The following is a 13122-nucleotide window of genomic DNA, read 5'->3' on the forward strand; positions in this document are numbered from 1 at the left end:
GCCATTGCATTGCTTGAGGACAATATGATTGGAGCTTCTATTTCAGAAATCAATAAAGTAATTGGTTTCAAGGTTTCTCCAGATTGCCTTGAGTTGAGAGCTTGGTTCTTGATTGCTGTGGAGAATTATGAAGGAGCTCTTAGAGATGTTCGTGCCATTTTGACATTGGATCCCAATTATAGGATGTTTTATGGGAATATGCCTGGTAATTACTTGGTAGAACTACTTAGTCCTCTTGCTCGTCATTATAGCCAGGCTGATTGTTGGATGCAATTGTACGATCGATGGTCCTCTGTTGATGATGTTGGTTCTTTGGCTGTTGTACACCAAATGTTGGAAAATGATCCAGGGAGAAGTCTCTTGCACTTTCGTCAGTCTCTCCTCTTGCTACGGTAACTTTCTTGTTTCATTGAAGTATTAAGTATGATGTAGTTTTAAACCAGTAATCAATCATATAGATTCTAATTTCAAATCATAATTCGTAAATTTCTGTCTTGAATAATTATTCTGAGTTATGGGATTGTCTGATGTGGTTTTTCATATAATTAATGAGAAGAGTGACATGTAACTAATGCTCTTATGTCTTGTGAGATATACTTTCTAAATATATAAAAAGTCATGTACTTTGATACATATGCATGTTCATGAAAAGAAAAATTCTTTGAGATACAATTTTTCAATGAAAGGCGTTCAGGAGCATAGTTTTAGTGTATTTTTTATCAGGTTTATTGTTCATCTTGGTGTTTTTGAATTTTGCAGGTTAAACTGTCAAAAGGCAGCCATGCGTAGCTTGCGACTAGCTAGAAACCATTCGGCCTCTGACCATGAAAGGCTTGTGTATGAAGGATGGATACTGTATGACACCGGTCATCGCGAAGAAGCACTAGCAAAGGCAGAGGAGTCCATTTCAATTCAGAGGTCATTTGAAGCTTACTTTCTCAAAGCCTACGCCTTAGCCGATTCAAATCTTGATGCAGAGTCTTCAAATATTGTGATCAAGCTCTTGGAAGAAGCACTTAGATGTCCTTCAGATGGCCTTCGAAAAGGACAAGTGAGTTGTATTTTGATTCACAAGCAACAATGTCAGCTTAATTTTAGTGTTGCCTTCCTCTCAGTACATAATATTCATACCATTGTTTCACATTTTAGGCATTGAATAATCTAGGGAGTGTCTACGTAGACTGCGACAAGTTAGACCTGGCAGCGGATTGCTACATGAATGCGCTCAACATCAAGCATACGCGAGCGCATCAGGGATTAGCGCGTGTTCATCATCTTAAAAATGATCGCAAAGCTGCGTACGATGAGATGACAAAGCTAATAGAGAAGGCGAGAAATAATGCATCGGCTTTTGAGAAACGTTCAGAGTATTGTGACCGTGATATGGCAAAGAGTGATCTTACCATGGCAACAGAGTTGGATCCTCTACGCACTTATCCTTACAGATACAGAGCAGCGGGTTCGTTTGCTTTCTCTTTTTATTTTCTATTACCATTTTCATTTGCTTTTTTATGTTAAGCGTTTAACACTCAATTGGGCCCTTCAAATTTGAACCAGCTTAAATTAACTACTGAAATTTTAATTGACTTCATTTAGACTCCTAAATTTATTATAATAATTTGTATTAGTCTCTGAACTCATTTTCATTAAGGTCGTGCTAATTTGATACATTAACTTGAAACACTTCAAAAAAAATAAAGCGACGTCTTTTAAAATTGGCATCTATTTTTTACCTAAATGACGTTATTTTACATAAAACGCGTCTCTTTTTTACTAGTGATGTTCATAAAACAAAATGTTTTTTAACTCTATTCGTGCAAAACAATATTATTTCGTTGAAAATTAAATGTCAATATAAAACGATGTCGTTTTGTTTTACTGAATATAATAAGTTAAAGTGTCAAATTCAGAATTTTAACTTGGATCAACTGTCAACTGAATTTTTAAGAGTCAATTTAAGTTCGGTCTTAAATTTTAAAGGTTAAATTGAGTATTAACACTCGCTATAAGTATCTTGGTAGAGTAATAGGATTATGATATGGATTATGGAGATGAATGTTTGAAACATGCTATTAGATTTTATGACTGACCTTGAAACCTGTGTGTGCCAGTGTTAATGGATGATCATAAGGAGGACGAAGCAATAGCAGAGCTTTCAAGGGCCATTGATTTTAAGCCAGATATACAATTGTTACATCTCCGAGCAGCATTTTACGATTCAATGGGTGATTATGTTTCCACCGTCCGAGACTGCGAAGCAGCCCTTTGTCTGGATCCCAGCCACGGCGATACGCTCGAGCTTTGCAACAAAGCTCGAGAACGTATTACAGAAGACAAGTGAGAGAATTAGAAATTAAAAAATCCACAATTTTTGAGTGTCCTCAACGGGGACAAGCCTATTCTTGCGAACCTATACTGTCTTTAATTGTTGATTAGTAATCATGAGTGATTACTTGCGTGATAAGGTTTCTCCAGAACCGGCCTGGTTGTGTACCTTTCAACCGATGTTCTGCGAACAATAGAAAAGTCTAATTTGGACCGAATCAGAAAGGAAGTAGAGGAGCAGGATAGCTTGTAAATATATGTAATGAATTATAGTTTTGTCTGCATATGATTGATTGAATTGCAGGTAGCTTATAGCTATTTGCTGCTGCTCTGTTTCATCATGTCCTAGCAAAAAGGATAATGGTGAGATACTGCAGTTATACAAAACATGTACATGATATTCAAAATGTGTTGTTGTGTAAGCTCAAGATTTAGAAGTCTGCAATTGTTTTTTTTTTTTTTGGCCAAGTAAATCAAATGCCAATTCATCTTGTGTTGTATCAATATTTTTTCTTAAATCTTCTCTTTACTATATACACAATTTTTTGGAATAAACTTGTTAACCGGAATTATCTTTAAATAATACTATTTACTAAGTAAAAAATATAATACTATTTGTTAATTAAACAAAATTTTAAGTTTTCATGTGATATACTTTTATATCATTTGTTTATATTTAGAATTTATAATTTTATAATAAATTAATTTTTAGATAGCACTACACTCTTAAATACATTAGCATTCGCTTGCTAAATGCTCATAATATTACTAATGATTGCAGTTTTTAGGGGTTGGATTGGGTTTATCAAATCAAATTTGTGAAATTTTTTTATGGTATTTCTCAACCTGATAGGTTAAGAATTAATTCTTCGTAGATTAGAGTTTTATTTAAGAGTTTGTTATTGATCAATAAATTACTTTTTTTTTTAATAGAGAGCTCAACACTCAAGTGGAGCAAACAAGTAAGAGTAAAATAAGGTAACTCCTATGTCATCTCCGGTATGGCCATCGACAACATGAGTTATTTACAACACCACTCCTTTGCACATGAAAAAGTTTGAGCCACACAATCTACAACTCCTGTTGTCTTTCTCTGAAAAATGACGTCATTCCGTTGTAACCAAATATCCATATAGTTGAGTAGAAGCCAATTAGCCAACACTTGCACACTTCTTTCCTCAACGGCATGGACCTCCAGCTGTCAAAGTGTTCTTTCAAGGTGCCAGGTACAGTTCACGTCTGTCCAAACTCTGAAATCCAAGCACACCACACCTGCCAAGAATACTCACAAGTAACAAATAAGTGTTGAATAGTTTCTACTTCGTTGTTACACAACACGCATAAGGTCTCATTTTGTTGTAGCTAAGTTTTCATGTGATATACTTTTATATCATTTGTTCATATTTAGAATTTATAATTTTATAATAAATTAATTTTTAGATAGCACTACACTCTTAAATACATTAGCATTCGCTTGCTAAATGCTCATAATATTACTAATGATTGCAGTTTTTAGGGGTTGGATTGGGTTTATCAAATCAAATTTGTGAAATTTTTTTATGGTATTTCTCAACCTGATAGGTTAAGAATTAATTCTTCGTAGATTAGAGTTTTATTTAAGAGTTTGTTATTGATCAATAAATTACTTTTTTTTTTAATAGAGAGCTCAACACTCAAGTGGAGCAAACAAGTAAGAGTAAAATAAGGTAACTCCTATGTCATCTCCGGTATGGCCATCGACAACATGAGTTATTTACAACACCACTCCTTTGCACATGAAAAAGTTTGAGCCACACAATCTACAACTCCTGTTGTCTTTCTCTGAAAAATGACGTCATTCCGTTGTAACCAAATATCCATATAGTTGAGTAGAAGCCAATTAGCCAACACTTGCACACTTCTTTCCTCAACGGCATGGACCTCCAGCTGTCAAAGTGTTCTTTCAAGGTGCCAGGTACAGTTCACGTCTGTCCAAACTCTGAAATCCAAGCACACCACACCTGCCAAGAATACTCACAAGTAACAAATAAGTGTTGAATAGTTTCTACTTCGTTGTTACACAACACGCATAAGGTCTCATTTTGTTGTAGCATTCCCAGTCTATTAAGCCGATCCTTTGTATTTACTCGACCTACCAATACAAACCAAGTGAACAACTCCACTCGAGGCGGAACTAGACCTTTCCAAATGTCCTTTGTGAATCTGTACCTCAGGAGCTCCTCATCCAAAGACTCTTCCTGCAATACCTGCACAAATGAGTTAGTAGAATAAACGCCTCCCTTGCCAAATTTCCACACCACTCTATCTTGCACTTCCGCTATTAATTTAACGGATTGCAATACTTGAAGCATCTGGTCTAGTGTATCTGTTTCCCATTGGCGTAATTTCCTCCTCCATTGGAAGTGCCAAACCCACTCTATCCCATCCCAGAACCCGCAGTCCCCAATTACTGATCCTTTTTTGTTTGAAAGCAAGAAGAGTCTCGGATAAGAGTCTTTCAGCTTTTCCACTTGGAGCCACTTATCCTCCCAAAATCTGGTGGATCTACCATCTCCTACTTCTATAGCAAGGCCGACAATCATCTTCTGCCTCACATGTTGTTCCTTTCTTTGCACTTGACATATGTCTCTCCATGGGCCACCTCTTTTTGGTAATTCCTGAGTTGACAATAAGTGATTTGGGTTCAAGTTATTACAGGAGCACACAATCTTCTTCCATAGAGGACATTCCACTTTTGAGAATCTCCACCACCATTTAAACAGTAGAGCAGCATTACGGACTACCGCATCACCCACACCTAGTTCTCCTAGCTTCTTTGGAACCTGAATCATCTCCCACTTTACAAGAGCCATGCCTGGTCGCCCATCATCCTTCCCCCAGAAGAATCTCCTCTACAGTGAGATTATTTTACGTGCCACCCCTATCGGCATCTTATACAAACTCAGGTAATAAATAGGCATGCTATTAATAACCGACTTTATGAGCACCAGCTTCCCAGCCTTACTAAGGACCTTTGCTTTCCACAAACTGAGCTTCTCTTCCACCTTGTCTATAATCGGCTTTCACGTTTTTACCAATCTCGGATTTGCTCCAAGGTTAATGCCAAGGTACCTCACCGGTAGAGCTGCCTCTTGACAACCCAGTAGCTGACACATCCGCCCAACCCACTCCTGACTGCAATTTACGGGTATCAAGTTGGACTTCTCGAAGTTAATGCTCAACCCAGACATCATTTCAAAACACCTCAGCATCCTCTTATAGTTCCTGACTGTCTCCTCCTCCGGTGGGCAGAATAATATAGTGTCATCATCAAATTGTAAATGCAATAATTCTATATTATCCCGACCAACTAGAAGTGGAGAGATTCGACCATTCCTTACTGTCTCCCCGATCATCCTGTTGAGCACATCTACCACCAACACAAACAGAAACGGTGATAATGGATCACCTTGACGAAGCCCCCTCTCCATTTTGAACGATTTTGACGGAGACCCATTAATCAAAATAGAGATGGAGGCCGTTCTGACACACTCCCTAATCCATGACCTCCATGTTCTGCCGAAGCCCATCTTCTCCAACACTGTATCAATAAAAGACCATTTAACTCTATCATATGCTTTCTAAAAGTCCAGTTTGATAATTGTTGATGCCTTCTTTTTCAATTTCAACCATTGCATAGTTTCACATGCAATTAAGGCTCCATCATGTATCTTCCTCCCCTTTACAAAGGCACTCTGCGATTCCCCAACTAAACCGGGCATTACACTCCGCATTCTTCGTGTTAACAGTTTAGAAATGACTTTGTAGACACAACCAACCATGCTTATAGGTCTGAGATCCTTTATCTCTTTAGCCTCAACGAATTTCAGAACCAACGCTACCCATGTGACATTAGAATCCTCTGGTAAAGTTGCTGTCTCAAAGAAGGTCATCACAGCTGTCGTGAACTCCATTCCAATTTCATCCCAACACCTTTTGATAAAGTTCATGCTGTACCCGTCACTCCCTGGAGCCTTAGAAGATTCACACTCCCAGACTGCCTCCTTCACTTCCTCCACTGACGGTAAGACCTCTAGGGCTTTAGCTTCCTCCCTCTCTAGCCGATTAACTAATCCATCCCTAAAGCTCACCCTTGGAGAATCCTCCTGGTGGTACAGGCGTTTATAAAAGTCTCAAATGGCAATCTTGATTCTTGCTTGATTCCTCACAAGCCTCCCTTAAATTACCAAAGACTCAATCCTGTTATGCCTCCTTCTCGCTGATGCTATATTATGGAAGTACCTAGTGTTTCTATCCATCTCATTTGCGTGACGGGATCTAGACATTTGCTTCCAGTGGACTTCCTGCCTTTCATACCACTTTTCACAGCACCACACTAACGCCCTCCTCCTTGCTTCCGTTGTACCGTCATAGCTTCCACTACTTACCATATCATCTACCTTCTTTATTTCTTCCTCCAACCTTTTTATCTTCTCAGTTATATCTCCAAAATGCTGCTTATGCCATCTCCTCAACGGTGTTGTCAGTGCTTTCATCTTCTGTAAGAAATGTATATCACCTAGTTTCCTCCACTCTTCTTTCACCATTCTCAGAAAACCCTCATGCGTGAACCAAGAGTCTAAACTGTGGAAGGGTCTTGGACCATCAAATTTTCTGCTGTCTTCCATAATCAAGGGGCAGTGATCTGATAAACCTCTAGGGCCTCCCCTTAAACGCAATTCTGGGTACACATCAAGCCATTCCACAGAAACCAGACACCTGTCAATACGACTGCACGACTGTCCTCTAAACCATGTATACTTCCGATCATTTAGCGCTAAGTCAATCAATTCCATATCATTTATCCATGCTCTAAAGTTTTCCGCAGACGCTGATAATCTAGTCGCTCCTTTTCTTTCCTCCATATGTACAATTTCATTAAAGTCCTCCAAACAACAGAACGGTACCTGACACAACCCTACAATATAACTCAACTCTTTCCAAACAGAGGCTTTCTCAGCTCTTTCATGCGGTCCGTACACCAACCCAACAGCGCAATGAAAATTATCTTTTACCACGACCCCTTCTACACACAGCCATCTATCCCATTTATAGCAATTAGTCAATTTAAAAACTGCCTCATCCCATATTAACAATAACCCTCCAGAAGCCCCAATTGAGCTTACAAACTCCCAACAAGCTCTATCTCTACCCCATATACGAGCTACATCAAAATTAGTCACAAGTTCCTTCTTTGTTTCTACCAAACCCAGCATGTCCAGCCTAAATTTACTTTTAAAATTCTTCAGCATACCAACCTTTGCAGTACTTCCCAACCCCCTAATATTCCATGAACTTATAATCATTTCAGAAAACTATTACACACCTGTTTTCGAATTTTTGGCCTGCTTCTTCGGACTTTTTCTTTTTGCTTTGCCTGTCGTCGTTTCAGAGCCATCGCTTCATTCTGCTCCTGTAAAATTGCCATAATATCCTCTTCATCACTGCACTGAGCACCTGATTCTACAGCTAGCTTCCATGCCTCTTTATTTTCAGCCATTTTCTCTTCCCAGCTCGGCCTTTGTTCTTCATTGTGAATGTCCGTATCACCCTCCAAGCCAGCCCCCAGCTCCCGGCCTGATTGTGTACAGTGATCACGCTCTTTCTCTTGCGCGCTGCCGTTTACCTGAACCAACGCCTCCGTCACAATTTCCCCCTCCTCCAGTCCCACGCCTGTATCACCACATAGCTGCTACTCATGCTCTGATGCGCTTTGGCTTGTAAATCTGCCGGTGACGTTGCCAAGGCTCTCATCTCCAAGAAGCCTCAGTCTCTCTTCTGAGTTATAGAGCCCTGGTCGTTCTTGGCTCGGTTCTGTGTTTGTGCCCCTTTCCTCCCGGCATCTTTGTTCTTTACTACCGCCGTTCCTGGCATCCCCATCGCCAGGCTTCATTCTCGCAAGCATCTCCGCCGCCTTCTCCCGTGCGGTCTCCACCGGCGCCAACTTGTGACCACAGCCCTCCTCCATATCTGATCGCGGAGCAGCCGCTATGTCCCTCACCCGGTCAGACTCTGCTGGCGCCACGTCTCAGATCTGCAGCCCTCCTTCTTGCCGAGTTAACAAGGCGGCATCTCTCCCCGCCGGCGACGTGGTCGGACCGTGGCCTACTTCCCATCTTTTCCTCATGCCAGGCTCTGCTAGGCTTGATCCAAGACGCGCATTGAGGAGGGAGGCGCGACCTAGCTGCTGTCTCTCAGTCCGGGCCAGGATGGATACCGGGTCAGTGTCTACCCAGTTTGGGCTGCCCGTTCTTGCCCACTTCTCCCCATTCCCTCCGTTTTCTTTGCTCCCCCTAATGGGCCTGGTATCTGCCAGCCCATATCCATTTCTTGTGCCATTACGGGCTTGGTTGTCATTACATCTGTAATAAACATGGGATATTGTTTCCTCAGAATCCACCTCATCATGAGATGATCGCTGAGAATCTTCCTCCGCCTTTAATGTCGCGTAACTGCCATTTCTAGGATACAAATTTGAATTTTTATGATTCCATTCATTTAAATTAACATATGAATTTACCAATCTATCCTTTTCTTGTTCAGCCATTCTATTGTCCACCGTCGTCAGAACTGCCACCTGATCCCAAACAATCTCCGGCCGTTCGTCACCCTTATTCAGTATGCCACCATGTTCTTCGCGCTGTACCTTTCCTCCATCTACTCTATTCCTGTCGCCTGTCCCCTGCTTACTCTCCCGAAAGCATTCTTCCCGATATACCTCACCTCCCACTTCTCGTACAAGGACATCAAATCCACTTGCACCTATTGTAACATGTATCCATTCGTTGATCATATCAAAGACACACGTATCAATCAGTACCCGACCCGCACTAAACAAATTGCATGATTCTGTTAGCTTATCACACATCAATACCTTTCCCCATTGCTCTCCAATTTTAAGAAAAGTGTCCCTGGACCATGCGTGCAATGGGACTCCATAGCAATCCAACCAAACTCTTCTAGACTCACTCTTCTCCGTCTCGTCCCATCTCCATACCATATAAAACATCCTTAATAAGTCGTTCATTCTAAAGGTGTAAGCTTCCTCAGCACTAAGCACAGAGTCGAACGTTATCAAAGCTTTATATGCTCCCAACTCCCTTACGTGCGTTACACCTGGCCATTCGTTATGAATCTTTTACTTCAAGGTAGTAAAGTCGATCGCCCGCTTCGTCCCTCCGACGGTACTTCTCTGTAGTCAGGCAACATTCTCATTGACTATCGGTACTTCTACCTTCTTTGTCCATCCATTATTATTAGGATCTTTGGCGAGAGTACTAGACGGCTGCCTCACCCCTTTCTCTTCTGTTCCTTTCACACTCCTTGGTTGTGAGTTGTTACCTCTTGCATTCTCTGTGGTGATGACCTTCACTGCTTTGTTCGTTGTATTCCGGAACACCGCTCCCCTTCTATACTTCGCTTCTCCAACAAACAGTCTTTTGCCTCTCAACACCATACTATTCATATTTGCAACAGCTTTCAGAGCTCCTCCCTTTGTAGTGTATCGCACAAATGTAAACAGATAGATATGTCCATTTTTGTTCTTTCGCAACAGATATATGTCGATGATTTTACCTGTCCATTTGAACATGTGAAACAATTCCCTTTTCGATATATCTTCTGACAAATTGTCAACGAAGATGGAGAAAGAATCGAGCTCCAATCGTTGATACTCTTCTTTATTCCAAACCCTAGGATCTTTATCATGTTTATTTGAATTAGTATTTCCCCCTGTGTTTCCCCACCTCACTCGCTCCCGGTTTCTCTCTCGAAACATATTTTAGAGTTTTTGATCAATAAATTACTACATGCACAAGACAGAATTCAAATCATAGATATTTATTTAAACGAATTAATGAATTAACTATTAGATTAACTTGAATCGGTTAAATTCTTAAATTCTTTTTTCTTTTTTCTTTTTTTTTTGTCAAAAAATTCTCTTATATACCCAATGAGGATTCCTGGTTGAGGCAAGTTATGAAAGCCCATGAGAATAAATCTAGTTTAGTTGATGAACAAAAATGTTGCCCAAACTCTAAACAAAACGAGTTGTTGACTAAAAATAAAAGATATGTTCAAACAAAAAATTAGTTAAACCAAAAATAAGTCCAAAAGCAAAAAAAATATTAAAAAAGATGCATGTCGCGGTAGACTTTCTAGATATTATTTCCATATCTATATTAAAATTTGAGTTAATAAAGTTTCTAGATATTATTTCCATATCTAGATTGACATTTGAGTTTATAAAGGGAAAAGTGAAAAGTTAATCTGCATGATTAGTAACTTTCACTGGAAATAAAAGTTAAAAAAGATCAATTTTATTTTTCACAAAAAATTTTCGCTTTAGAATTTTTTTTTCTTTTTTGATGTTAATTGATACCTAATTATATTCAAATGCAAAAATTAAGCATGTAAGTATGTATCACTATTTAGCATTGCTTTTTGTTGCAAAGGTGATATAATTCATGAGCCAATACCCTAGGTATTCTTTCAACAAGAGATTCATAGTTTCTCTTGAATCTTCACACGTGGAAAGCACTTTTCAACACACTTGTGACCACTTTAAAAAACCCTCAAAACTTTCTTTTTTCAAAGTAGTTTTTATTATTTTCACCTTATGCCCGTGTCTCCAACTGCAAATTAAACTATATTTATTCCACCCCCAACTAACCAGATCTGAATAATTATCTCATGAAATTTATATGGAGGAATAATATGAATGAGAAGATTAGAGAGAGTACACCATAATGGACTTGTTGAAACAACAACGCCCAAGAAAGCTGAACTTGAATGCACCACTTTTATCAACAAAGCGTTACGGTTTTTCTTCACCGTCAGATAATAATTCACTGTGTGCAGGTGCAGGAGTTCCATTTTCGTGGGAGCAAGCACCAGGAAAGCCAAAGCACAATGACAAGAATGATTACGCCGAAGGCGGCGACACCCCTCGGCCAAGACTTCCACCACCGGTCGCTGATGTTAGCGACGATGACGACGACGATGACGACGACGAGGTTTACTCAGATGCTATGGATGTTTTCTCTCTTTCAGAAGCTCTGGACATTGTTCAAAAGAAATCAGAGAAGGCGCGTTACAATAACAACAGTAACACTAACGAAGGATTGTTGCGATTAAAGATTCAAGAATCTGACGGTTACCAATCGCCGACTTACATGATCAACCGCTTCCTTCCCGATGCGACGGCGTTGGCCGCCTCCTCCGCATTGCATTTTCCGAGCAACTGCGACGAGAAAGGTTGCGAAACGTGCAGTTACCAAGAATGTTGTTTATCATCAGCAAGATCCTCCGGCGTGAGAAATGATAATTATAACGATAATGCTTATTCTTATTCTTATTCTTACTCTCCGAAAGCTTGTTATTGCGGCCTTGAGGTTCTGTTGCCGTGGCGCGTGAAGCATAAGCTTTGTTCCATGAAGAACCCTGTATTGTTGCCGCCTCTTAAGAAGAAGAAGGCGGAGGAGCATAATCAGCGCGGTGGCGCCAAGCAGAAGAAGCATCGGCGTCGTTCTTCGTCATCAACACTTACACACTTGCCTTGTACAAATTCTAAAGAGGATAGTATATGATTGTTATTAGTAGAGTTCTTTCTTAATTTCTTCATTTTTTTTTCCCTTTCATTGTTATTAGTATATGTTCACCTGTATATGTATTAGTTCGTTCCAATAATTCTCTCGTTTATTTATAGAACAAGGCATAACACTGATGTTCCATGCATAAGCTTATATTTTTTTTATTGACTAGTTTTGTCTATGAATTAACTAGTACATACTCATCTTATATAATTTGTAACAACATCATTTGAACCCTTTCATCACGTTTGACCTCACAAGATTACATTGATGAAAGTTAGTTAATTTCTCATTTTATAAATCAATTATGTTAGTTGTATACTAAAATTAACCATTAAAATTAATTATTAATATAAAATACATATTGAGATACAAAATCAATAATATTATAAAATTAGCATAATTTATTTTTTTTTTTTTTTGTCATTAGTTAACTTTTCTTGTTCCCAAATAGAATTCTACAAAAATACTAACATTGTATTTCAAAATATAAATTCAAGCAATAATAAATTTTTAGTATGTTTTCATAACATATAAATTCAAATAATATAGCCCTAACATGTAAAATTAATAATAATTTCAATCATAAAACTTCTTAAGTGTTGAATGATTTATTTTGTTAAAGTATATATAACTAGCAACACAAGAAGATTTTAATTTTTACTTTGCACTGGTGATTCAAAACGGAGATGGCTTGAGTCAGTGACATATTTTAAGTGTCTCTGTTTCCCCAATTTCTTCTATTAGAAAGACATGGGTATTTATATAAGAGTCAAATACTTTAATTAGTAATAAAATAAGAGAGAACAGTCCTTAATTGACTCATACATAGAAATATTTAGAAATGGGATTAGGGTACTTTGAATAGTTGAAATTATTCTCATCCAGCAATTGGAAAAATTGTTTTCTTGAATGATGAATTAGAAAGTGAAATTGACATGATTGAAGAAAAAGTTTTACTGCCCTTACTGCTGTGTTTTTTTTTCCAAATCAGAACTGATATAAAATAACTTCTTGAAAAATTATAAATGATCAACATTTTTTATTTTTGTTTTATATTTGGCTAACGTAAAGTTTTACACTGCTGTGTTTTTTTTTCCAAATCAGAACTGATATAAAATAACTTCTTGAAAAATTATAAATGATCAACATTTTTTATTTTTTATTT

The 13122-nt window shown here is 38.5% G+C and overlaps 2 protein-coding genes across 2 annotated transcripts in view; both read left to right on the forward strand.

Moving 5' to 3' along the window:
• The window catches only part of LOC107625791 (ethylene-overproduction protein 1-like), a 4839-nt gene extending 2026 nt beyond the window's left edge, over positions 1 to 2813 (forward strand). Inside the window, exons 2-5 of the mRNA XM_016328507.2 lie at positions 1 to 392; positions 760 to 1051; positions 1150 to 1459; positions 2112 to 2813. The exon at positions 1 to 392 is cut by the window's left edge and continues 25 nt beyond it. Coding sequence (XP_016183993.1) covers positions 1 to 392; positions 760 to 1051; positions 1150 to 1459; positions 2112 to 2341 — 1224 coding nt within the window. The 3' untranslated portion in view covers positions 2342 to 2813. The remainder of the gene's footprint in view (positions 393 to 759; positions 1052 to 1149; positions 1460 to 2111) is intronic.
• Positions 10769 to 11977, forward strand: LOC107628480. Its single transcript, XM_016331132.2, has one exon. The coding sequence runs from the start codon at positions 11112 to 11114 to the stop codon at positions 11949 to 11951; it is 840 nt and encodes a 279-aa protein (XP_016186618.1). The 5' UTR covers positions 10769 to 11111; the 3' UTR covers positions 11952 to 11977.

This window comes from Arachis ipaensis, chromosome B02 (assembly GCF_000816755.2).
Source record: "Arachis ipaensis cultivar K30076 chromosome B02, Araip1.1, whole genome shotgun sequence".
Lineage (NCBI taxonomy): Eukaryota > Viridiplantae > Streptophyta > Magnoliopsida > Fabales > Fabaceae > Arachis > Arachis ipaensis.